General features: G+C 35.7%; 1 protein-coding gene across 3 annotated transcripts in view; it reads left to right on the forward strand.

Moving 5' to 3' along the window:
- The window catches only part of GPATCH2 (G-patch domain containing 2), a 120,527-nt gene that overhangs the window by 65,050 nt on the left and 27,623 nt on the right, over positions 1-27,854 (forward strand). For all 3 annotated transcript variants that reach the window (XR_008436482.1, XR_008436481.1, XM_053974349.1), the window contains exons 6-8: positions 20,327-20,391; positions 23,038-23,077; positions 25,853-25,923. Coding sequence is in view for 1 of the 3 variants with exons in the window: in XM_053974349.1 (XP_053830324.1) it covers positions 20,327-20,391; positions 23,038-23,077; positions 25,853-25,923 (176 nt within the window). In the remaining 2 variants the exon portion in view is untranslated. The remainder of the gene's footprint in view (positions 1-20,326; positions 20,392-23,037; positions 23,078-25,852; positions 25,924-27,854) is intronic.

Here is a 27,854-nt window from a genome sequence, read left to right on the forward strand (position 1 = left end):
GGTTTGTTTGTTCCTGACAACACTCCAGCACAGAAAGATTTGAGTTTAAAATTTAGTTTAAGATTCATACCTTGCTTTTAGGGTTTTTGTATAGGGTTTGTTTCTTTTGTTGTCCTCTTATCAATTGTGCAGTGTAGCTCGATGTACAAGGTACTAAGATTATAATTTCATTTTCCTGTATTTTTTTTCATCAGTTGCCCCTAATAATGATTGTAGTCAAACTGACACCTAAGAGCAAAACCAGTTTCTCCAGTATGATGATATGTCATACTTCCTTGTACTGTCACTTTACCTTCAGTTTCAAAATAAAACAGTTCTCAGGTGTTTTTCTATAAAGCTGAAAAACCTCCATCATTGCAGTCTCCCTATGCATTTTGCCACATGGTCCATGATCTTATCCTAGGCAAGTTGTTTTTCATGTATCTGAATCTACCTTCTTGCAATCCTGGATTTATTGCATTAGTAGTCAGAAATTAAAATTCACATGGTTTCTTACTGTCTTTGAAGGCCTGTATGCATTCTTTCCCTCTGTTTTCTTCACGCTGAGACACCAATACGGTGTGTGAGGAAGTTGTGATATGAGGAACTAAAGTCCTTTCACCACAGTTCAGTCAGTGTGTTCCCAGAGCACAGGATGGGTCAGGTTGGAAGGGACCACAGTTGGGTCATTTGGTCTAACCTCCTTGCTCAAGGAGGATCATCCTAGAATGATGCCCTCATCATGAATTTATCAGTTGTTTCATAGGAAACAGCTTCCACTGCTTTTTATAAGAAACAATTGTGAAAGGCTGGAGAAAGCCCTCATGGAAGGTAGTTTTACAAATGTCAGTCCATACCGTTGAACAGGGTTTTGATAAACCAGTATTCTCTCAGGAGGGAGGATGGGAGTTTAACAAAATAATTCAGAGTCACCAAAACCGAGCAACCTCTTTCAAAAGGACAGCTTTAGAGCTGTGAAAGCTTGATTTGTCTGCAGTTGCCACAGTTAGATTGCCTCTGTGCTAGTTGCTGTAACTTATTGGGGTTTTTTTTAAGTTGCATTCTTAGCTTTTTGCTCTTCAGTATCTTAATCAGGTTCTTTGTGGAGTGCTTCAAGGAATATATCTACTGGAAGAAGATTCCCTCTCTGTAATTATTTCTGAAGATGATCAGCTGTGATTTTAATCCATTATATATACTACGTGGTGTATTGATTTTTGACTAATGATAACTTTTAATAGACCTGTCATGGAGTATCAAGTCAGATTCTTTAGAGAATTCTTTAGGCTTAGCTGTACTTCATAACCTCTATATGATGCAGCAAGTGTAGTCACTTTAAAACAGTTGTGTTATCTCAGTTGATGAGACTTAAGAAATTCGTCCAAGCATGTCAGGAGGATCACTGTCACAGCTCTGTTTGTTACCTAAGAGATGGAGTCTCGCACCAAAACCAAACAATAAGCCTCACTTTTTTTTTTTTTTTTTTCTTCACAAACACCATTTAGTTTCAGTAATGCTGTGTCTGATGGTGTGTTTGCTTAATTTGTTTAAATAACACCTAAGAGAATTCAGAGTAGGATAAAGAAGAGTTTTATTTTTCCAGAGAGATGTGTATGTGTTCTGTGAGAATAGGAGACTTCTGAGTAGGGGAAGTAAATCTGAGTAGGGGAAGTAAACAAATTCTGTTTTATTTATCTCTCAGTTTCACTGAATGGATGTAGACAAGTGATATGTCCTGATAGTGAGATCCTTGGTCACAGTTTGAATGGATGAATTCTTGGTCCTTCCTGTACAGTTGTTGCTGAGAGCTGCTTAGTCTTAGTTTCTCTGAAAATGTATTCTTCCTTCAGTTCCTAAACTAGAGCCTATTTTCACTCTGCTACATGAGTGTATGTTTATGGAAGGTGTTCTCTGACATCAATTCTGAAATGTCTCAGTTTGTGGTAAAGGAAGATGGTTTTACAGCTTTGAGTGCTTAGGTAGTTATCTGATTATTATCAAGAAAACTTTAAGGGATTTGAAAAAAAAAAAACCTTTTGTTCTCAAGTATTTCCTCTTATGACTGCTGACATTTTAGTTTGTTTCTATGATTGCATGTTCCAGTTTTCAACTGAAATATTTTTGTCTAATAATAATCTTTTGTTCATAAGAAATATGACATACTTTACATCTAAATACATACTTTCAGAAAAAGGAATCTTCATTTTTATATACACATTTTACATATATATACATTTATACACATTTTATATATATTATATATTTACATATATATACATATATACACATTTTATGCACAAACATCTTAATTTCTTTTTTTTTTTTTTTACAGTTAACTGAGGTAACATCCTAGTATATAAAACAATAAAAATCTCAATATATGAGATTGTTGTTAAATTCACAAGTTTTTGTCAAGGCCATATTTTGTGGAGGATACAAATCTGAAATAGAATGTTAGAAAAACATTGGGAGACTCTTCAGATACATTGTGCTTTAATTTATAATGTATAATCTATACATACTGTATAAACTATATAAAGAATCAAGCAATCATGTCTTTCAGTGTTATCTATTGCCATCATTCCCCATGCATTGAGGCTCTCACTATAGCTATTACTATAAAACGTTCCCTAAGTACATAAAGGCTCTAATCGTTAAGATTTTTATTACCAGCCACACATACAGAGCTGCAAATTGCCTTGTTTCAGATTTATTATGTATTACTCTAGAAATTCTATAAAGATCAAAAGAACTGATTACAATGTTGACCTTTGCATTAACTCATCTGAATTTAAATTCAAGTGTTTGATTTGGGAAAATAAGTCCATTTATCATAGGTCTGCTACTGAGGGGATTGTGCAGCCCTGATTGGGAGTGCTGAGACCAAATTTATTTATTGAGCATCGGCTTGAAAATTGTTTGTAGGACAAGAGGAACAAAAGTTTGACCTGCCATTGTGTTGCACCCAGGGAACAATGTGGCAGCTGACCTTTTCAAATATCTAGCAGTTTGTTTTTGCTGAAGAGCAAAGACATATTTATAGTTTAAATACCTTTAACTACTTCAAAAAAAGGAAGCCAATAAGCCTTTTCTCCTCATGAAAAATTATCTGTTTAATACAGATATTACAGTCTAGCAATGTGGAAGGAGATGTGGCATTCTAAGATCTTGGCATTTCCTTTTTCAAGTCCTTTTGAAGTTTGCTGTCCTGGAAATATAAATATTTATGAGTGTACATTTTAGAATTGACTCTTCAGCTAGTAGATGCATGGTAGCTTTATCAATTAATTAATTGTAGCTCATTTAATGTGCCTATCTATATCAGCTGAAAGGCCAGTCCTTTCAGAAAAGTAAATAAGTGAAAGAAATTGGAACTAACAAAGCTGGAAATCATGTATCCATACAGACTCTCTCTAATACTGTTCACATTCTGAAGTGAACTGCTAAACGTGGGGATTTTGTCAAAAAACAGCAACTTACACATTAAAATGTTTGAGTTGGCAGTTTTGTAGGCTTAGTCTGAGGTACTCATGTATGAGAAACATAATTTGCTACTTCAAGATATCTCCCCTCTGGTTTGGAATAAACTTGTTATATTTAACTTATATTTAACTTAAAGTAATTAAATTCTGATAAAATGCAAGTCCTTACTTGTTCATCAGGTAGCAACAGCAGGTGTACAAACAGGGTGCCATAATGCATGAGGTTGTTTGTAAAACAAGACATTTGTTGTTTGCATGCTTGCATTTTTACTCTAAAGCTGATAAATGCACTGATGTCACAGTGATAATGACAGTACGCTTATTACTGTTTTATTTGGGTTTTCTTTTTTAGTTTCATCTTAAGGAAAATATGTATTATAATCAATTATTTCACCAGAAAATGCTTTGGTTGAAACTTCAGTATGGCAGGAATATGTTGATGTCCTGCCTCTCTCCTCAAACTATTTAGTTAAAAGGAGAGACAAGTGGAGATGAAATACCATTTCTGGTATGAAAAGAGGCTTGTCTTGACATGTGAGTTGCAACACTTTAGACTAAAGTCACTGCAGACAGCCGGCAGGAAGGGCAGGTTTGAGAAAATAAAGTTAATATTGGTTCCGCTCCTAAAATGATACAGCCAGATCTGTTTAAGATGCCTAACAAAGTCTGCTTTAGAAAATTACTGTTAAATGGAAGCATTTTTATTTATGGATCTGAGTCATATGGCTGAGAAATTAAATACTCTTAGTGGAATTGCATTTTTTATCTATTAGGAACAATCCAGCTTTTAAGATCCGTATATCCTACATTAACTAAAAGTGACACTGCTGCTTAGGGTTCCTAGGGCTTTCCATTTTCTTTACTTTAAAGATTACCCACCCTATAATTCTGTTGCTGCATGGCATCTTTAAAACTTCATGTTTTGAACTTCAGATTTTCACTTCCAAGAGCCGAATTTGAGTGATGATCCAATAATAGATGAGGTTTGTTTTAATGCATGCAAAGGGTTGTAAGCACATCCTGTCCTAACTAGCCCTGAGTTTTATGGGCTCTGAAGTCAGCAAACTCTAAAAACAATTGTAAGGGGTATTGTCTCGTCTCCGGTGTTTATTCTCTTTTAGACACCTAGTGAAAACCGAAGTGCTCTATTAAAATAAATGGCTGCAACCTTGGGGAAATTAGTGGGGTTTTTGTTTGGGGTTTGCTAGGTCTTTTTAGTCTTCTGCACTGTGTGTTATCTTCACCATGGTCTGTAGGTTTACATTTTTGTTATGTGAGGAAATGTATTCCAAAGTTGAAAGGAAAGCGCGCCATTGTATTAAGGGTAAGATTTCATTCTGCTCAAAAATTGATAGACATTTATTTAATCAGGATTCCTGAGGAACTGTGCAAACTTGAACTTTCAGGAACTTCTTTTCCAGAATTGTTAAACTGGGAAGCAATGGGAAACTAACTTATCCCAAGTGTCCACTTTCTTTACTGAGGTCCCATATTTGTAATGTTTTACTTAATTTCATCAGTAGGAATTTTGTAACTTTGCCATAGATGTCTCACAGTATTTTACGCAGTTTTAAAAAATAAATATCTTTTAATAGAAACCAAAGCCTTTTGCAAGGATGCAAAAAAGGGTGTTTATTTCTGTGTTGATCAGAATCCTAAAGCACTGCCAGGAACAAATATTGTTCATACAGAGAAGAGTTGGCATGAAGGCATTCATTGGTTGACTCTGTCAGATGAAGGAGAACACTAAAATGTTTGGGTTTTAAAAGTGGCTCCTTCATTTAAACGGCAATAATTTCCAAATATACTTAGAGAGTCAAAACAGAATCCCTTGGTCCTCCCAACCCTAGGTCTTTTAAATTGTAAAATGGTAAGCCTGTTGGCATGATAAAGAAAACATACCCAATTGCCTGAGGATGTTCTGGAAGGATGTCATGTGTCAGTCTTCATGTAATCAAGGGGGTTTTCCCCTGCTATTCTCTGTGTTTACCATTTGACTTCAAACACTAAACCTTGAAGATAGCATTCTTCCTAAATATTTTTAAATGGCAGAAATAGCACAAATATTAAGGTTTAACAAACAACGTTACAGAATTCTTGAATCAGTCCAGAGCACTGCATTGTGTTGTTTATTTATTATGCCTTTCAGTAGATTTTTTTCACATAGTAAACTACAATCCTCATTCACGTAAAGATGAATGAAGCCTCTTCAAAGAATTCCAGGGGCATGGAAGAATCCCACAATAAAAAAAAGGGATTTTTCATCACAGTAAAATGGTGCTATAATGGTGGATCATACAAAAATATAGGAAATAACGTCAGCAATTTTAAGGTAAGATAAAAATGGAAAATGTACGCTTGCTAATTTAGCCATGAAGTATCTCTTGAATAGTTTTATATGAAAGCTTCTGTAGCTGATAGGCTTTCACTTTGAATCAATGAAAACAGTAGTACAATCCCCAGATCTTAGGGTAGAAGTAGGTATTTGGTTAGAGCAGAAGCTTCCAGAGGTGATCTCTCAGATCTGCAAGTAAAAGCAGGAAATAATTCTGAATTCCTGTAGTAGACTGAAGACAAATACATTTCTGGAAAGGTTTCATGGGAATAGTAATTTACCCTGTACCAGAGGTGCGGCGTTTGCTTTTGTTCTCCCTGGCTGCACGCAGCTCTTGGGAGCCCAGCTGTGGCGTAGCTTCCACGTGCTGCTGGGGTTTTCTGCCGCGGGTTCCCAGACATGGCTCCATGTCTCGGGCGCGTGGGCTGGCCAGCCGCTGTTACCATGCGCTAGGGATCCGGTAAAGAAGCAAGGAATTGTCTGTTTACTCCGTGCTTGGCAGGAACGGTTTATTGGTCACGTGACGCAGTTGGATGGAAAGACGCGACCGCTCCCGGCACTCGCATGGGAGAAAATGGCGCCTGGGTTCCAGCGGGGTAGGATTTTATGGAGGGGCGGGAGGATCCACGGCCTGCTGTCCAATAGGGGTGGCTGCCGTGGCAGTGACGCCAGCAACAGCGACCAACCGAGACAGCGCTGGGGCGGTTCCTGGGTCCCAGGGCTAGTGGGGATGCGGCATCAGGGAGATTGGCAGGGAACTCTCTGGCAAGGATGGGGAGTGTCTGCCTGAGTGATTGGGGTAAGCTCCAATAGCACACAGCTAGGAGCAAACAACCACAGGGAGGAGAAACACGCGGGGGTGCACGGGATTACAGAATTTGGCTATCTAACATAAATTAAAAACCCCTAATCTAAACCCGAACCCCGGGATGCAACACAGAGATAAACTATGTAGCTGTGTAAGGAGATGAGGCAAATATTTTTAATGGTGTCTTTAAAAAGAAAACAGAGGATTTCTTTGTGTATCAAGTTAGATGAACATGAAATTTTCAGGGTTCAGGATACTTCATCGTGTCTGAACCTCATTTAGTTCATGTTATGGATGATAAGCTAGGCAAAGGATTTATATCTGCATCCCTCAATTTAAGAATTGGAAAGATTGTTTAATTTTTTTTTTCCTAAAGATTATTGTGTGTGAATGTTGCTTTTCCAGGAAGGTGCCTTGAACTGTGTAACTAATGCCACATTTTCCCCTACCCCACAGAACAGGTACTCCCTCAGTATGCACCATCTTTTGATGGGCAGATGACCTCTAATTTAGTAAGATGTGTGATTCCTTATGAATATGAATGGCTTTGCTAACTTTCCAGAATTTTGTGTAAGTTTTCATTTTTCCATTCAGTATTTTCCTCAGTACATGGCTATATGCTGGAAGAATTTTAAAATGTTCCCAAATATTTCACGGCACTTATGGCACCTTTTCAATGAACTTCTATTTCTTGCCAACAGCATTCCACCTAACTAATATACCACTGTATTTTTATTATTTTTTAAATAGTTTATAAAATGTCAAAGTTTATTTTGTTTTGTGCTACTTAAATATTTGTGGGTCATAATGCCAAATTCAAATGACTGTTTCCCTAAATTTTTCTTCTTGGCAGCCTACACAATTTAATGCTATCAGGCATATGAGACATACAACAGAGTTTTGTGCCAATATATACAATTTATTGAATGCTGCCATCAAATGTAATTTCATAAGAGAATCAGCCAAAGTTGTGGATGTGCCTGGGTTTTTTCCCCCCATGAATTGAGCTGTTTATAAATTCCTCTGAAACTCAGAGTTCTTCTAAGTCTTTGTAAATGTTATAGTTTCCAGTTAAATTTGTGGAATGCAGTATTTATGCTGTTGGTTTCCACTTAGTAAGTGAATAGATGAGCTTTATCTTGACCAGCAATCTTTTTTTTTTTTTTTTTTTTTAGAAATCTGATCATTGTATCAATAGTTTGGAGCATACCATGTTTTCTAGTCTTAAGCCTGCCTGCAAACTAAACCAGGCTTAGTAATGTGCCAAGTTACCTCAATTCAGCCTCTATTTTGCTGTTTAAACTTTTAGGTGTTTGGTAGGAAATGCAAAATTGTGTTGATAATATTGCTTCTAGCAAAATTAAAGGTACTGATGCTGAAAGTATGGGTATGCTTTGGCAACAAATGAAATGAAAGCTTCGTAACTCACTTCAAAAATTTTGTACCGCAACCAACTTGAATGGCAAGCAGTGGGTTCAGCAAGGCTTTGTGTTGGTGGTATTTACTCAGCCATCTTGGGGATGGGAGAGAACACAAATCTGATTATATTGACCTGATGTCTTTGACCCTTGAACAAAGTAGAGATATTTAAAGAATTCCTCAAGCACCAGTTATAAAGAGATATTGTTATCTTTCAACAGTCTGTTAGTTTTTGTCTTACTGAAGATTTCTGTGGAGGTGTTCCTTTCCACATACTGTCATTTTTTGTAGTAATATTTGCATGCAAATTTCATTCTGGCTAATTGTCCTATTCCCTCCCTCCCAAACTAAAATCAAATATTCATTCCAGCATCCCATTGGAGAATGCTTATTTTTTTGTACTGATAGTAGAAATATCTTCCCCTTGACTGGAAGTGAAGTTTGCATCATAGAGATCATGAGATTATACCATGAATAGTCTATGAAAGCCTCTGGACATGTATAAATTTTAAGCAGCAGGGGTATCATTCATAAATAGCTGCTGAACACAATGTACTTCCATTTCCCTGTCTTGGATGTTGTTTTGGCGAGTCATGTCATACTGTTGTATGAGTTGCAAGTTTGAAGGACAATTTGTCTTTATTAGAGACTAAGTTACCTCTAGGTGTTTCTGTAATAACATGGCCGTAAAAACATCAAATGTTGGAGTTCGGTTCAAGATCTTCTCTGTGTAAAGAATCTCTCTTTGGCTTCTCTGATTTTTTTTTTTTTTTCATCCCTTAACAATAGAGAAAATAATATTCTAACTCCTCAAGAGCAATTTAGGTTTTCCTAGGAGTTGCTGGTAATCAAAGGCCAGAATTGTATGATATATGATGTCTGCCCTGAGGTGGGTAGAAAGGCAGCACTCTCCAGGACCCGGCAAAATGTGCTTTACAGCTTTGTGTCTGAAAAATAGTGCTGTTCTCTGTGCCCTGCAACACATGATACACAACAGAGAGAAAAATGTTCTTTACTTGATCCTCTGTATGATCAGAACCCAACAAGCCAGGTACTCTTCTTGTTCTTGTTTCTACAGTGATGTTTTGTAAGTAGAAGATACAGTTTTGATTGGAAGATATTTCCTATACATGGTCAGGAGTTTCAGAAGCCTAAGGCAACTAATGTGTTGTAGAGTCACGAAAATCTATTTTCATAGATCTGGCCAGAAAAGTAAAATTGATGCTGCTGGAGTCATCAGGGAGAGAGAATTGTCTTTCCCCTGTGTAATTTCCAGGAACAGAAGAGCCTGTAAATGAGAACAGTGCCCTGATTTCTGTCCTGCAACAGAGGCAGCCTCTGTCCTCACTAACACAGACACACATCTAGGGAGTACTTAAACTCTGTTTTCTGTACATTGTTTTAAATTTTCTAGGAGAGCAGAAGTTTTTCACATACTGAACACAACTTTCTGACAGAAACACTGTAAACTCCGTTTCTTTGACAGCACAGAACCAGCAATGCTGCTTCATCTTGCTGGAGGAGAGGATAGCAAATAGAAGCAGCATTCTGCTCCTAGAACACAGGTTTCCCTTCTTTTGTGAATTAATGTTTTGTAATGCATTCCATGTTTAAATTATTGTACGGAACTTGACTCTCTTAAGATCATACTGTGATGTTTTCCATCATGTAGGGCTTGATACCGTGCAAAGAGAACTTCGGAGCACTCTTACTGATAAGGAGGGATTTGAAAGCAAGATAATACAATTTAGTCTTCAAATCAAAGTTGATGATAGCTTTGCACAATCCATTTATGAGTTTAGCAATCAGTAGGATAGAACTTGGGGCTCTACATTATGTTAGAAATTAAGAAATGCAATGCAATCTTATTCAAGTGTTGATATCCCAGTATGGCACTGCTATTAAACCTAAAAAGCTTGAGAGTTCATTTTAAAATGTATGAGTGGAATTCCCACTTTTGATTTTTTTTTTTTTCCTATTAGGACCTCCTGGTTTCCATTTATTCTATAGAAGAAGTTATGAATTATTTATATTTGAAGACAAGGTGATGGAAAAGCTAAAGAATGTCTTGCTAAGAAGAATTATATTTATTGTAACATGTTTTAAAATACATTTTATTTCTCTGTCATTTTGCTTGGGGAGAAAATTTGAAAATATATCTTAAGCCTGAATTTAGCTTGACCTTAAAAATACCCAATGAAAAGTTGATTTCTGAGCTTCTGCATGCTTCTCCTGTTCATCTCTACTGGTGTTTACAATCTGAAACAATGGTTACAGTTATATATTAGAAGTTCAGATGGCAGAAAAAGTGGCAAATACAGAAGTATTTCTAAAGTCTGTTCATCGTGTAAACTTATAGTGTGAAACATTTATGTACAGATCAGTTCAAAATAATGAGAAATGTCATCCACAAACAACACAAACAACTTTGAAACTGTCCAATTTTGTGGCTCCCCTACAGCCTTTTCCTGTTGTTTCACCGCTGTTGTGAGCCCTTCTGGTGAGAATTTCACTTGAAATGAAGAAAAATAGTTTTGTGCGCACTAATTATTTAAATGTCATCTAACCTAAAGGGCAAAAGGTCATGCTTTTATTTTTGCAGTTTATTTGTGTAAATTTCACAACATCTGTTATTGATCAAACTGCATGGATTTTGAAAGGTGTTTTATTCCAAATCTTAGCAAAGTGTAACCTTTTAATCCACAATCTTCTGAACTGCTTTCTTCACGTGGGAAATTTTTCACACTGCTATCAGCATTCTCCTGTGCTCAGTCTTCTTATCATCATCTTCTCCTGATAATAGTTCAGGTACTGCCTGGTTTTTGTTGTCCAGGCTGTAATACAGCTCATTGGGTGCCTCTTGGAACAAACAAAAGGTATTAAGTTTTTAATGCAAATGAAATTTTTACAGTTCAAGGCTTTAAACCCATGCAGGACTGTAGGTGTTAGGATAGGAAACCATTTGGTGCTGAGGGGAAGAGGAGAATTATCCTAGCAGATCTGTCAGGAGTTACTAATCCTCACCTGTTTCCCAGTCAGTGGAAGTATAGTGGTATGGAAAAGATGGGATCTCACTGTTCTTCTGTTTGCTACAAGTCCTTTTTCTGGAAGACTGTGGGCTTCAGTGCAAAACAGGTAGTGAGACATTCTGTTTAATTGCAGTGATTGGCCATGTGATTTTCATTTCATTCATAAGCTAAACTCCTTTGTCTTTTTTGTAAATAAAAAGGCATTACTTGCAGGCTGCATTCCCACCAGTATTTTTCATCTGTTTTCTGATGATAGAATCTAAAATTCATGCATCTATGTCTAAATATGTTCATGAGTGTATAGATTAATGGAACTCATGCTCATGTCAGCGTGTTTAAAGTGAGTTTTAATGTATAAGTAGAATGGAAAGACTTTAAAGCAAATTATTTGGCTCAATGCTCCATTTATATGGTGTATGTTTCAAGCTAATAATCAGGGCTTACTGTGGGTCAGCATGTCATATCCCAGTGGTGTCTAGTGAGATGGAGGGTTATCGTCTATGTCAGCTAGATAACCCTGTGAACAATTTGGAGCAGTGGAGATAATGGGACTGAATTCTGAATTGAGGTGGAACTCTGAGATGGGGCAGAATTCAGAACAGGAGCTGGAAATATCAGGAAATACAGAGCTGCGTGTGAGCACCATGCGGCTGCTCATGAAGGCAATCACCTTTTGGCATCAGTAGTCACTTGTGTTTGACAATAATCCTTGATAACCTGCAATTAAAATGTGGGAGAATGGCAAATCAGGTACATATTCCTAGGAAAAAGAAAAGTGAAGTTAAAAAACACACTTCCTTCCTACTGGCCTTATTTTTAGTTGTTTTATTTTTTTTTTAAATTTTGATACAGACATTGCACAATAATCTCATAAGTATTTCTGTCCAAGCTGTGTTGTCCACAATTGTTGTGGTTTTTAAAAAAAATTATAGTTTATTCTCCTTTTTTCTTCACAAAATACAACTTTTATGTACTTGGAGGAAATTGTAGGTCATCTTTGTGGCAATAAACACAGTTTCATCCTTCAAGTTTTTTAATATTTTTTTAGTTTCGCTGTATTTTACTGGTTTTAATTTTATATAGAAGGAAAAGACCAAGCCTGTTTCACATTTATGAAGAGAATAGTTGTGTTCTGGTTTCATACATCTCAGATAATGCAGCCAGCCTTCTATTTGTGCATCTAAAGCAATCTATTGATACTGCAATTGAAGTAATTCACTTTTCATACAAAATATGTAACTTACAGGTTATACACTACTTGAGTTTCAGGTTTGTTTACACCTTTAGAGCTAGCACAGTACATCCTGCTGAATTCCACTGTCATTTTGGAAACTGGACTACTGCATGTCTCTCTTTGCTGCGTGCATTTGGGCAGATGTGGGAGCACTGGCATTAAAGGCATTTTTCCTGCTGTCTGTTGTACCACTCACCTTGCGTTTGCCATTCATGTTTAGCCCCAGCCAAAGTGAATGATGTAGCACTGACGAGCATATTCCTTCTGTGCTATTTCTCCCCACACTGGACAACCTCAGCTGCAACTCGGAGCAGAAGCTTGGTGACTCCTGTAGCCTTTGGTCAGCCAGTAGAGGCCACTCACAGCTTGCATCTGAAGCCAGGCGGTGACTTGGAGCTGGGGGTTTTGTTGTGTGCTTGGGGTTTGAATCCACACCCAGCCAGCTCAGGCTGCCATGAGCTGCCATTGTACAACTGGTACCTGCAAAGGGCTCTGCTAGGAGGGATTCTGCTCAGATACAGAAATACATTAAATATTGATGTTTTTCTGTTTCCTCTAATAAGTCCCACGGCAGCAGGAATAAAAATCACGTTCTGTACTTCAAGCAGACTCAAAGCAAATGCTTTGTTGACATGCTTTGTTGCTGGTACAATCTTTACTGTCATTATATTATATTATTTTAACCAAGTAAGGAAATACTATTGCAAATTGCTTTTGGGAGAAGGAAAAGGAGGGTCTTGTTTAAATGTTTTTCCTGTTTTTCCCAAACGGAACCAGCATGTCCCAGATCAAGGCTAATAGCCGAATTGCTGCTCTGCTACTTCCTTCTCCCTATATTACTGTGGGTAACTTACTTATGATAATTTTACAAGGTAAAACATTATTTCAGAATTTTAGATTATTCTTAACTAATAAAGGCACAGTCCAAACACCACTGAAATCAAAATCCTGTTGATATAGTGAAGAATTCACCTAACAATAAGTTTTATATCTAAACAGAAAGCTAGAATATCACCATAAAGTTTTTATATTAATATATTTTTATATTAATATATATATATTTATGCAGCATATTTTTGCAGCATTTAATTAGTGGCTCCATTTCCCAAATAAGGTAAATCTGGTTTAATTAAAATTAAATTTGTTAAATACTAGCTATTTACAGAGTACTGAAGTAATAAACTTTTGGCCGTTGTTTTGTTTCACAGCTGGCCTGAACATTTCCCATTTCCTGATATAAAACATTGAAATAGGGGTGCTGTCTGGTGTGTCTTTGCAGTCAGGAGAATCTTATGTTTGCCTTTTTACAAGGAGTTGATTTAATTTAAATATAAAAACTACAATTTTCTGGTTTGTATTTTCTTCTTGAGACTTTTAAGTCAGTCCATTTTTTGCAGCGTTGTGAGCTGTTATTGGAGGCATAGTGCTGCACTATTCATATTATTTACTATTTCATATTAAATATTAGGAATCTCAAAAGAAACTCTCCTTGCAGATGAGAGACTTAAAATTCTCAGTTTACCTGATGCTTTCCCCATAGACCAGTTTTTACTGTTACATTATATATTTGTATTAGTTCCTCCAGTGTTACTGTATTATGCACCTAAAGACAGCAGGAATGCACTAATATATATTATTACAGTGCATCATTAAACTTACTCTGCCTACTCTGTCGTATGTAAAAACTGGTCCCTTTGAGAAAGATTTAGGACAAAACATGGTGTGTGATATTTTCTGTTAATGTTGCAATGTAAAACAAACAGAAAATGTTATACCCAGGCCAGTCTATTTTCAAAAAATACTTTTTTTTGTTTTAAACTTACATTTATTTAACTTGAAATTCAGGTTTTGTCTTAAAAGCAGTAGAGAAAAACTGTGAAATAGCAAAAGTTTACAAAGAAATTCCCTTCTTTGCTTTTATACGTGGGATTGAAATTTTCCATTTTTCTCTGAAGTAGCTAGGTTCAATAGTAGAGTTTTCTTCTTTTGGTCTCTGATATTCTCATGATATTACTATTCTGTCTGTTAATCATTCAGTTGAAAGCTGTATATCAAGAGATAGAGGCAGTTGGATCAGTTGTGTGAAAAGAAATGTAGAGAAAACTCCTAACAGTGTGTGAAATCACTGGAGAGATTGGGGAGCTGGGACACATTCTGTCACACCAAGAAACTTTCTAATTCTTATTTTCTCTTTTTTTTAAATGCCTTAAGAGAAAACAGTAAAACTTGTACAAGGTGGTTCCTGTTTTGCTTTAGAATTAGAATCCATGTCTTTTGACCTATTGTTCTTTTTCTTTTTTTTTTTTTTCTTTCCCTATCACTTGCATGTATTTTGCAAGCAGAATGGCAATGATCCATTGATTTTTGCAACACTGTGTTAGTAAGAGGTTAAAGAAATATGACTAGAGTAGTGAGAAACTGGTATAGAACTATTCTGCCAGTGAGCCATGTCTTCATGGAGACTTTGTAGAGTTTGACTGAGCATCACTTAAAGGTAATATGTACATTAAAGAGATGCTGCTCTGGAATGATCAGTTTGGGCCCTTCAGCACTTTCAGAGGGAATAACAGTGTAATGGTAATGTCAAGCAAGGATTATAGAAATGTTCCAATAATGTGTACTGTGAAAGCTATTTTTGTTTTAATCGTTTTTTATATTGCTCCAAGTCAAATGTGCATCTATATTTTTTAATGATGTATTTTAAATCCAGAACTTTGTTTAGTGCGTGTACTTTCCAGGGCTCCTAGTGGAGAAGGGGTATGAAATGAGTAATGCTGAATAGCTGCTGAAAATAATAAGGTATTGCTTTTAATCAGTGCAATAAAATGTGGAGAATAGATTTTTCCTTATTTCTTCCCTTGATATAGTTTGATTTAAATTCCTATAAATTGACAATTGCAGATCTGTGAATTATGAATTTGACATTGTCACGCTGTAATTTCCTGCAAAATCCTGTTCTCCGGGATTTGATTTTAGTTGCATTTCATTTTGGAAAACAACTTTGCAGAAAATCTTGCCTGAGGAAATTTGATTTGCTATGGGACTTTTTAAGCTGTAGTTGATCATAGCAGTTAATTTATAGAGCAGAAAAAGGAATCTGTTCTTTCATTTAGGAAAGCAGCCAGCTTATTTGTGTATTTAGTGTCCAGCAAAATTTTACTGTAATTTTACTGGTTTTGCCTGCTATGAATGTGACATATTGTGACAATTAAGCTAAACTTTCAAGTCAAATACTTTGGTAATTATTTATGTGGCTTTTTAAAGCACATCATAGACTCATTTAGATTAGAAAGGACCTGTAAGAAAGATCGAGTCCAGCCATAAACCCAGCACTGCCAAGTCCACCAAATCATAGCAAGGAAATAACATCCTGTAAAAAATGAGCTCAGTAGTATCTTTTCATTGCACATGCTATGGCATGCTTGGCATAAAATCTAATTCAAGAGGCAAAAATATCACTTTCAGTGTTTAAAAACTACTTAATCTGTAAGAAACTTACTTTTTCAGTCATTGAAAATATATCTAAATATATATAATGAGGAACAATTATGAATAGGACATAATCTGTGATTTTTTAAAAATATTGTGCCCTAAGATCAACATAAATTATGAACAGGGGATGTATTTGCTCACTTGATTGTGTGATAGCATGGGAAAAAATAAGGGACAAGAAGTATGGATGAGTATGCATATCAGGATTGTTTATATTATTTAAAATATTAAGAACATATTGAGTCTTGAACACATCCATACTTGGGAGTTTTGTATCATAAGTGTCTTTAAAAAATAATTCATGATTTTTCATGGACTATTCAGTAACTGAACATCAAAATATACTTCAAATGAGAAGTAAGCAGAACTGTTAAGTAACAGTATAGCATATTTTTTGGTTTGAATTAATGTGTTGTGGGTTTTTCTTGACACATGGTAGTAACTTTTCTTTAAACTACAGCACATGTAAATTAAAATAGCACTCTCATATTTAATTAGAAGATGCATAAAGTGATCCACTAAATTGATTATTTTCTTGATTTCTCCAGTCTTGGACACCCAAGTTCATATAAAGTAAGTGGTGATGTTCGAGCACCCTGTGACTGAGCTCTGGGCACTTTACTCCCTGTCCCTCAGTAGTGTGAGCCACTCAGAAGAGGGGATCATATCACAGGATCCAGTGCTGGTGCAGCCTCTCCTCCAGTGCTGGGCACAGTTCTGGGCTGCACAGTGGAAGAAGGATGTGAAGGTCCTTGAACGTGTCCAGAGGAGAGAACAAGGCTGTTGACAGCACTGGAAGGCATGTCCTGTGAGCTGTGGCTGAGGGCTCCAGGCTTGTCTGGATTGGAGGAAAGGAGACTGAGGGGTGACCTCTTACAGCTTCCTGAGGAGGGGAAATAGTGATGGCCTGATCTCTTATCCCTGGCACCCATGATACAATGTGTGGGAATGATACAGAGCTGTGCCAGGGGAGGTTCTGACTGGACATCAGGAAGCATTTCTTCTCCAAGGATGTGTTCAAACACTAAAGCAGGATTCTGAAAGATGCAGCTACTGCCCCAGACCAGTCAGTGTTTTTGGACAATCCCCTTAACACACTCTAACTTGGTCAGGCAGTTGGTCAAGATGATCACTGTAGGTTCATTCCAGCTGAAATGCTCTATTCTCTATTATTGGCATTTTAAAATGACAGTTGAGGTGCTCAGTATTATTTTTGCAGAGTGAAATCCTGTAGGTACAGAGATTGTGGTGATTGGGAGTGGGGCTGTAGCAGAGCCTCATCCCTGATGAGCTACAGCTATGAAAAGCAGGTGAACAGCATTGAAAGCAAAAAGACACGGAGTGCCCAGGTGCGCTGACCAATCACCAAAGGGAACAGAGGGCACACAAGTGCAATGCATGAACATGAGGGGTATAAAAGGCTGACCTAAAGAACCAGACGGGGTAGATGCTTGAAGCCTTCTGAACTGGCATGGTGTTCTGGAACTCTGTATGGGAAGAAGCTTTCTGAAATCATATGATGATACCCTGTGTATTGTGGTCATCTCAACCACGACATATGCTGCGACAAAATCCTCTGACTTTCTTGTCCTTTTTCTGTTTAATCCCACCATCTTTCCTTGCATTGCTTCTGAAGTTTGTCACGTGTAGTATCTTGCAGGGGAGGATCAGTTTGGATATTAGGAAAAATTTCCTCACTGATAATGGTTAAGAATTAGAGCAGGCTGCCCAGGAAAATGGTGGAATTGCCATCCCAGGAGGTGTTCAAAGAATGAACAAATGTCTCACTTTTTGATATGGCTTAGTGGGAGTGGTGGTATTCAGTTGAAGGTTGGACTTGATGGTCCGGGGGGGCCTTTCAACTGTGAATTTGGGCAGCAGTATATGATGATGTGTATTCTGAGGCAAAACCCTTTAGTGTTGAATACTTTTCCATTTTTCTGTGTCCATTAGTTCAGGTCATAATTTCTCAGGGAAAGCAATCTTTGCAAGTCAGGAGTACTTTGTCTCTGGGTTGCAGTACCTGTGTCTCAGAGATTCTATGAACAGAATGCAGCCATCACCTTGTCATCTTATTCAAGCAGTGGGGAAAGGACTTGTAGTCAGAAGAGACTAAAAGTTTCAAAAATGACCCTGAACTTTACAAAAATCTTCAGTATTAATAACGATGCAGTAGCAAATGAAGGTGGGCAATGAGGTTTGGTTTAGCTTTTTATACCCTAGGTAAGTTTTGCAAACAGGAATTAATTTGCATTAATATATTGGGAATCTTAGAGTAATTAGCAACAAGTTCAATGCAAAGGTCTGTATGTGTGTTCCTTGTGAGTTTAGTTTTGTAAGCATTCTGTGTCTGTGTGGTAGCTGAAGCCATATGGGGTGTGCAGGAGAAACCTGAACGCTGTACTTGGTGATCAGTTATAACTGTATTCCAAGTAAGTTCATATTCTCATATAAATTGGTGGAAAAACCTACTTCTGTGGTTTCTGTATTATTTTAAAACTGGCAATTTATCAAGTGAATTTTCTTGAAATTTCCATGCTTATTAAATTTCAGATTATGTATTTTGAGTAAGCTGGAAACTTAAACTTGTTTCCATAAGTATGGCTGCAGGTAAACAACCAATTTTAGTCCAGAAAATAGCTTTTGCTTCTGTCAACATGTTGTTTATTTTCTCCCTGAGATAAAAAGTTCAGTTTTCTGATATTTGTACCAAGATAAAGTCTGTAAACAAGATTAATATAGTGTGGAAAAGGTTGTCAGCAGCCCTGGCAAAGGAAATAAGTTGCCTGTACACAGAACATACTGTAAACTGAATAAAAGTGTCAGGTCCACCATGAGATAATGTGATCATGAACCTCTAACAAAGCATGACATAGGCACAGTCCGCTTTTCTTATAGCCACAGTGTAGAAAATGGATTACTATATTCCAGGGATACCCACTGGAATAGCATGAAAACCTCATTTTGAGATTAATGCAGGATATAACTCTCAAGAGCTGAGCTGCATGCTTACCTGTAGTTTTAAAGTAACAGTTTAGTTACTAATCTTAAAATTTGGAAATTACATATTAAAATACTGGCTTATATTTCCAGATCTTTCTCAATGGCCATTTCTCAGTTTTACTATTAGATGAACTATGATATTGAAAGAGTAGCATTTGGTCAGTGTTTTATTATCATCCTGTGACTGTGTAAAGCCTTGATCGGTCTAGTAAAACAGTAAATTCCAAATGGGAATAAAGCAGTAGGTGCTTTAGCAATAGGTTCTCCGATGTAGCTGTCGTGATTTCCTCTACTATGATTTGTATGTTTGCATGGATTTTTCAGAGGTAAGATGTTACCAATGCTTTTTTATCCCCATCAGCCAGAAAGTGACAGCACTTTATTGTTTCTCGATACAGCCCAGAATGACATCATTGTTCAGGTCAAAGAAGCAGATTTTGGTCAAATGCTTTAACCATGTGGAGCACTCAAATTATTCAGTGAGCATTCTTTGAAAGTCTTCCAGACTTGGAGCTCTGACTGCCCTGCCTTTTCTCCATTACAAAACCAGATTAATAGGGATGTTTTACTTTAAGAGTTGAGCTCATTGTTCTTCTAATAATGAGTGGGCTGCTTTTATCCTTGAATCTTCAGCTTCTGTAATTTTGGCAAGCCTGAGCCATATAAATGTATTGCCGTTGAGTTTTTGTGGTCTCCTGTCAAAACTGCAAGAACATCTGACTTCATTCCCTCCCCTGGTTTTCTCCTGACTATAAAATTATCTCCAATGAATGGGAAGTTTGCACCTTCATTCTTTCCATCAGGAATAGTTTGCCTGCTGCTCTAGTTCCTTGAGCATGTGTACCATGAGTTGTGTCTTATTCTTCTGCTTTTACCTATCTACACATGCACATGAATTAAGCATTTTGCAAAAATAAAAGCAAAGCTATTTGAATCCTATCTTCAGCAATATCAGAATGTCATCAGCTGCCAAAGTCTGCACATGCTCTCATGCAATCTGAAGATCATTTTTCAATTGAGGATATCACATATTTTAGGTTCAGTATGTATAAAGCACTAGACAAGGACTATGGTACAGTTTGGTAAAAATTATTTTACCTTTGCTTTCTATCCCATGTCAACTTGAATTTTCAAATGCTTTGTGTTGGGAGGGTTATCTTTTAATAAATGTATTGCTGTATGAGCCATAAATAAGGACAGTATGTTACCTATGATTTTCAAAACATCTAACTTTCCTTTTTTTGGAGTTAAAGTACTTAGTGGACTTTACAGAAAAGTAACTTAGGTCCTTGAAATCTGTAAATGTCTCTGTCTGACATCCAATCAGCATTACTCATAAAGGATTTTCCTTAATCTCATATAAGACTTTCTGCACTCAGACTTTACTGAAAAATTGCAGATATTGCTAGTTGCATTTACTGTATATACTATACTGTCTCTATTTTGTATTTAATGTTTGTCATGTATTTTCTTAATAAGCAATTATTTTGTGTGTATGCTGCCCTATTATTCAAAGGCTTCTTTTTTCCTGCATGTTTCCATTAGATAACTCCAGGACCAGGTGGTAACAGGAAAACAGTTCACTTGTCCCAGGATTCTCTTCACCATGAGTGAGTATCAGTGATGGGAATTACAATTTTTTTGTTATTATTAACTTTACAATGGTACCTCTGCCCCAAAGCCACATTTCACAACTGCACAAACATCTCTTGTGAGGAGAGCCTCAGCTCAGTTACGTGATGGTCTTTATTTAATGAGTACTTAAAATCCTTTTTAGTTCATTTTTACGTTTCTTAAGGAAACATGAAATTCAGTGCTTTGTAAATACGTTTTTATTAACTTTCTAAGTATCCTTTCCTAAAATATAAACTTGTTTAAGGCTGGATAGCAAAAATGGGATGTATGAGAATACATAAGCATCACATCTTCTAGTCTTTCATGTGAGGTGTCATGTGAGGAAGAAGTTTATCATAATTTTCACAAAAAGATATTGAATTTGTTGTTTAAACACCTGTAAATAGAGAGTGTAATTCACTTTGTTTAGTTACTTTAGTGTGTCATTACTGTAAACTCTTATTCTCTTCAGCTGACAACACTTAACAGCATTATTTATTGGTTACATCTTTTGAATACTTTGAAGATTACATTTTCCTTTATTTTTCAAATCAAAACTCTAAAACACAGACATACATGATGAGGAAATAGTATATTTGGAGATACATTTATGTGTTCTAATGTTACTAGATACATCATCTGCAGTTTAAACCAAAACTTGGTAAAGCAGACATCAGCTCCTCAGTACCAACTGTTTTACACCACTAATCTGCCTTTGTTTCATCTCGTACCTTGATAATGTGTGTGTAAATTTAAGAGGTTTGGATTTCATAAGTTATTTCTACCATAAGTTATTATTACCAAGTAGTAATTCAACTGGGCTTTACTTTTGTTTATTTTAAAAGAAACAAGCAAACAAATAATACTGTAATTAAGGGAATGGGCAAAAAGTTAAAAATTAGTGTGATGTAGTACTTTCCCATTAAAGAAGATCTTATTCTTTTTGAAGGGTTTTTAATATCTGAGATGCATTCCAATTACTTTGATGTACTTTTTCACTAGAAAAAAATGCTTTTACTGATCATTTAGTCTGTAATCAACTGGTTTGCCACAATCTACAAGAGTTTATGGGGAGGATACCCCAGTTTGCTGCTCCTCCTTGAGCATTTGCTGTTCACACTGGTCAAGAGACAAGACAATCATCTATGTAGAATTTAAATCTAACCCATTATATTTCTGACTTTCATCAGCCCCTAGATGATTGTGACCTTATTTGTTGAATCATTTGCAAATATGTTTTTACTTTCCATCCACTACTGGCATCAAAGTTGTGTGTGCATAAAATCTTCCAGTTTTCACCAGAATTTGAACTATTGAATGCAGTTGATTAATGTTTTATGTCTAAAATATATAGATGTCTACCTTGTCTCAAGGTATACTTTTGACTTTGTTGCTGTCATTCTTTTTTCATTTCCAACTCCTTTTCCTTAATCACCTTAAAAGTAGAAGAAGCAGTATGGATGTTTTGGTGACATCTAGTCTTTTATGCAAGAATGAGAGGGTTGACTGCTCATTATCAAACTCTGAAAAGCTGAGTGACAAAAAACCACCACACTTTCAGATTTGTGACTTGAAAATAAAAGAGATTGAAACCAGACAATTCCATGGAATTGGAATCTTTTCAGTGTACTAATTAAAGTAAAAATTTAAGTGTCATTATATGGCTGCTTGGGGCAGAAAATGGGACTAAGTTCTATTGAATGGAAGTGTTTCAGAAAAAGCGTGGCTAGGTTAAGCTGTAACCTTTGCTTACACTTCTAGAGGAACATGCAAGCATAATAGCAGATAGTGGGATGCTCTTTTTTGTGCAGTATTGCTATGGATAGACTTATTTTATCCTTTGACCAAAACTTATTGCTTGCTTACACAAATATTATGTAGATACTACATGTAACTTGAGATCCTTGTTGTAGGGTTTGGGTTTTTTTCTGTCGTCTTTTCATTTTGCAAGTGTGCAGGTTTGTATGATGCTTGCTACAGCCCCATTCAAATGGTAATTCAGTTCTTTGTGACCACAGTGTGTATGTGAACCAGTCTTATCATGCTTTTACTGCTGTTGAGGGAAGAGACAAATTGTGACATCCCTGTGTGTCAAAATCTTACTCCAAATTTCCATCTCTGTGAAATAAGGCTGCCAAGAGTCACAATTTTGCAGTTGTATGGAGATATGAAGCCACTGGGTTTTCAGACTTGTCATTTCACTTTAGATTCAAACTCAGACCTCAGTCTGTGAAATAATACATTAACAGCTAGCAGGTAGTCCAAACTACTTTAAAGTCTTTTCAGCTATAATCATTAATAAGTACTGCTTAGCACTAAATATGGAATTACTCTAATTTATGGCATGTGCATTGTAGTATGTTAAGATACCATCATTTATGTATTATTTTAGCTTGTTTGACAAAATATAATTACCTACAAAGCCAGCAGCTACTCAGAAGTGAAATCTATGATGCATTCTTTCAGAACTGTTACAAACTTAGAGAGTTCAATAAAAATAGCCCATTAAAATAAACCATTGCCAAAGGCTGTATTTTCCTGGCAGGCAATAAAACACCCAAAAGCACGCACAGACTGGTCATATGACAGCATGTGCTTTGTTAGTTATATTGTTAAACCTGTCTTTTCCTTTTCTCCCACAGTCACTGGTTTAGCCCTGGGGCTAGGAAGGAACATAGCCAGGTAAGAACTGCTTTGATCAAGAACGGTTTACTTGAGACATATAAAGAGCTTTAACTACCTCTACTCCAGAGGTACTGGGCTAATATTTTAAGAAATTGTAAACAAAGGAGGTATAATTTCATATCTTCTTGTAAGCAAACGTACAGCAGTGTATTTCCAAAATTCTCTTAATTAAAATTCTTTAATTAGTCTCTCATTTTCACTTAAGTATTCTTGAGCTTTTAACGTTCAAATTAAAATTCTGGGGTTTTTTTTTAATAATAATTTTGTCGATTGTGGTATCTCCAAATGTTACCTTTTTCAAAATGCTGGAAAGCAAAACATTTTGCTCCCAAAATCAAGAAATACAGAATTAGTTACACAAGTAGGGAGGTTTCTACAGGAAGATCTTTTTCTGCATTTCATTGGTTACAATGACTACAGCAGAAAGAAAGGAGCTGTTAAATCTCCATCATGGTGCAGATATTGGTGAAAATACCTTACTAGTTTGTCTGCTGAGCCCCTGCAGTGCAGTCCCTGGGAGATCCAAGCCTAGAGATGTAGTAGTAAGAATGTGAAGCCATATTTAATATGTGATTAGTAGCGTAACACTTAGGTCTTTAGCTTGTCTTCAGACACAGAAGAATACCTGTCTTTATGAATGGTAGAATAGTCTAAACAGAACTTACTGTCTAAGATCATAAAATGTGAAAATAAATCTGGTTTCATTTCATAAATGTGTAGTTAACCTCATCTATTCAGTAAAAGTAGCTGAATATATCATCAATAAATTGAAATTTAACACAAATGTTCCATTTCCTTAAGTTGGAAAAAATCTGTATAACAGTTGATTTCCTTAGATCTGTGACAGTTTGCTGGTACTTTTGCAAATGTAAATAGATTTGAAACTTCAAAAGGAAATAAAATCTGAAGAATCCTTGGAAGGTTCACTTTAGGATGATCCATCATGAATACTTGTAGCTCCACTAAGTCATAGTTTAAATCTTTCCTATTCCCTCCCCTTTCTTTTGAACTCCAAAGCAAGCAATGCTACTTACCCAAAACTGCCAGAGTAAATAAAACATAGTAGTTTTAGCTGTAAATTGAGAATCCAGCATGTTACAATAGGCTAACACTTAACCTCTAAGTAGACAGCTTTATATAATTCATATTTAACAGTTGTTGTTTTGAAATAATTTTCCTGGTGGAAGAAACACCTAAAAGAGAATTAGATTATTATAAGTCTGAATAATTTTTTTAATTTTTTTTTTTTTTTACTCTTGATCATCTCATGTAACAGGGTTAATTGAAGTTGTACCTTTACTTCCTTAAAAGATTCTCAGCTGAAAAATAAGGAAATTTCCACAATGAGAAGTACCTTAATGTTCATCATACATGCCAGCACTGATTTTTAACCTAGAAGATGAAAAATGTCTGCTTAGCACTGGTATAGAATGAATTAATAAAATTTTCTCAGATAATAATAAATTTTTGTTAATTTCACATTTTACGTGTGTTTGTTTTATGAACACACTAAGAGCTGTGTTTTCAGACCTTATTGGAAGTTGACTGAATTTGTAACTTACAGATTAATAAGAAATTGTGAACTAAATCTGATGTCATAAATTATAGATGTTACTGGTGCATAATGGATTTGAGCTTTTTTATAAGACAGAAGAAGAAAAGAAATGTTGTAAAAGGTGGTGTAATGTAATTTTGACAAACAATGAAATTCTCACTCAATTTATTTATGTAATAAACTATTTCACTGCATCTGAGAACTAGATAGTTGAAATGACAAGAAGCATTGCTTGTACAAGAGGGAAGCTGTAGAAAGTTGGGAAGAATTGTTCGGTTTTTCAGACTGGTGACATTTTTTGGAGTCTGTGCTCATTTACAACATTAGGGTGTGGTTGGCCAAGTCTTGAAGTTGATCATTTCCACGGGATTTTGAAGTGTCTTTGCTGTGAATATTAGGTCACTTTACTTTGTTTCTCAACAGTCTTTCATTCTATTTCTTCTTCAATATATGAGACATTTCAAACAATATTTGTGGAGGTTTTATGCTGTCCAGTTTTAATTCCTTTAGTATAGTATCGTGATGGTTGTTTTTTACTTAGTGCACCTTGACTCATCTAACATCATAAGGCTGGAAATAGACTTTTGAGTGTTGGAGATAATCTGAATGAAAAGTCTTACTTGTCTAAAGATAAAAATAAATGACAGCTTGTTTCAGAAGCTGAGTCATCATTTCAGTTAAACAAATCCTTCACTTCTCCTACTTCCTCACTATTACAGGAAGCTTTAATACTGTGTTTTTGTTTATTCTGCAGCTTGCAAATTACTAAAGCTCCTGGGGCTTAGAAGAATTTATAACTGTTTCATAACTGCTTAGACACAAGTGCTAACTTGATCAGTTTTTTGTAATTTAAGAGTCTTCCAACACTTCTAATAATACAACTTCAAAAATTTAAATTGAAATTGTGAAAAGTATGAAATTTTACACATAAGTTAATTGTGAAATTGTGAGTTGTGTAACTTTCTATTATGCTTTGAAAATGCTTTAATTCTTACATTTTCAATTATTTAGGCATTTCAAATTAGTGGATATATATCTATTTACATATTAAGTATTATTGTAAAAGTTTTTTTAATATTCATCTCAAAAGTCATGGGTGAAAGCTATTGATAGTGTACTCAAGAGAGGAAATAACTGCATTGTCCACATAGAAATTCTAAAAAGCAAATAAAGGCATCATTTGTGAGCCTCTCTTTAGCATGTTTTTTTTTTAACAGCTTCAACTCTTGCGAGACAACCGGTCAGAGAGGGGACACAAGAAGAACAGCTCAGTAAAAACAGCCAGCAGGTAAGTTAATGTGGTATTTGACTTTAGTACAGTTTAGGATTTTATTGTTTCCTTACATCTTTATATAAAACTTACACTATTCTTTTGGGGTCTTTTCAAAGGTCTACTGGGTTTTTTTGTGACTTACTTTTAAGAATTTTTTGCATGGCATAATCTTTGCCTTCATATATGAGTATGAGACCTTTTTTGTTGACTATGCAACTGCACTTACCAAACTTAATCTCTTTAGAACATCAGAATTAAATGAATGCCAAAGTAAGGTTTGTGCTTCTGGCATGTAAATTAAGCGCTGGAAACATATAAAATTATATTATGCATATCTGAAATCAAGAAGATAACTCAAATACTATAACACTTAAATTGTTCTTATATTTTGACAATAAACATTTCATTGTGAAGACTTAATAAAAACAAATCTAATTCTATTCTCCATCTTATTTCCTTCCCCTCAAAAGACAAAAAATTCAAGACTGAACTTACTGGTCTAGGAGTCTGTTTCTACAGGGGTTTCCTTATGTACAAGTCACCTGCTGAATCTTCTACCAAAAAGTTATTTTAATTCTAGCTTTTTTTCAAATGAGAAACTACAGAAATGTTTCTCTTGCTATGCACAACACCTTACAGAATTTTTATGTTTTCCTGTAAAGATGGCAGGGTGCTATGAAATCACTTTGTTCAAAAAGTTGCAATAAATTTATATCAGCATGTAATTCTGTGGTACCATTTGAGACAATTTTCTGTCAGGCAGTTGACTTTAAATATGTATGTGGTCACCCAGACCAAATTTTTTAATACTCTTAGGTACTTACCTTGCTGATTACCTGGAAAAGGAGACCATTTTTTTTTTTTTAATGTGCTTATTAAATAAGAATCTATTTCATTGTATACTAGTTCTGGTTATAAGCTCTCAAACATAGGTTATGGAAGTGTCAGTCATTCATCTATAGAAATGTTGATTATCTTTGTCTATCAAACCTTTTATATTAAAATCCTGACAATTTCTGCATAGATTTTCTGGCAAGTTTACTTGTTAAATTATATTTTCACTCTGAATTTTAGAATTACTTAAGTTGAGATAGAATTTTCATCATAAATGCACTCTTATTATGAGACTGCTCACACAAAACTCAGAGTTTAAAGTGGGTATAAAGTGAGCAGTAAGAAACAGATTATATTCAGACTCATTTTAGGATCTTCTTTAAGCTGTAGAAAAGTAAAACAGAATTTGAAGAATTCAGAATCATAACTTATGTGTTTGTTATTCTGACCAATGAAGTTCTTGGGAGCTGATGTTTACCTGCACAAGCAGTTAGAATAGAGATTTGTAAAATGGCCTTGAAAACCTGAAGTGATCTTCAACCTCTCTTCATATCCAATCAACATTACCCTAGTAGACTCTTATCCCAATAAATATGTGGCAGGATTGTGTAGAAGTAATAGGTGGCAAATTCAAGACTGAAGATTAGCATTTTCTAAAAAAATATCTGTATTGTTCAAGTAGAGCTTACATAAAAAACTAATGTTACGATGTATTACAGTGTACGTAAAGCCGCAGTCCAGATTCATCCAAATTAGTCAGGTTATTTCAAAATAATTATTTGTATTCTTTCAGAAAACCACCATTCTCTCTGTCTGCCGTAGAAACTTGAAGTGACTTTAAAAAAAGATTTCAAGCTACAAAAATCTTGTTTTTAACAGGCTGTCTGCTGTCTTAGAACCTCAAAGCATGCAGTCTTGTTTACAAGATATATAATAAAAGTATATGGACACCTCAAGCTAATTAAGATGAGTAATCCCCTTAAAAAGATGCATATGAAAAGCAGTGGCTGTGACCTTATATTGCCTTACTCTTTGTTGCTAAATGCAGTGAGAGAACAGCAGCGAACAAGTTTTAGACATTCTGTAAAATTATTCTACTTATCCACAATACA

The sequence above is a fragment of the Vidua macroura genome, chromosome 3 (assembly GCF_024509145.1).
Source record: "Vidua macroura isolate BioBank_ID:100142 chromosome 3, ASM2450914v1, whole genome shotgun sequence".
Classification (NCBI taxonomy): domain Eukaryota; kingdom Metazoa; phylum Chordata; class Aves; order Passeriformes; family Viduidae; genus Vidua; species Vidua macroura.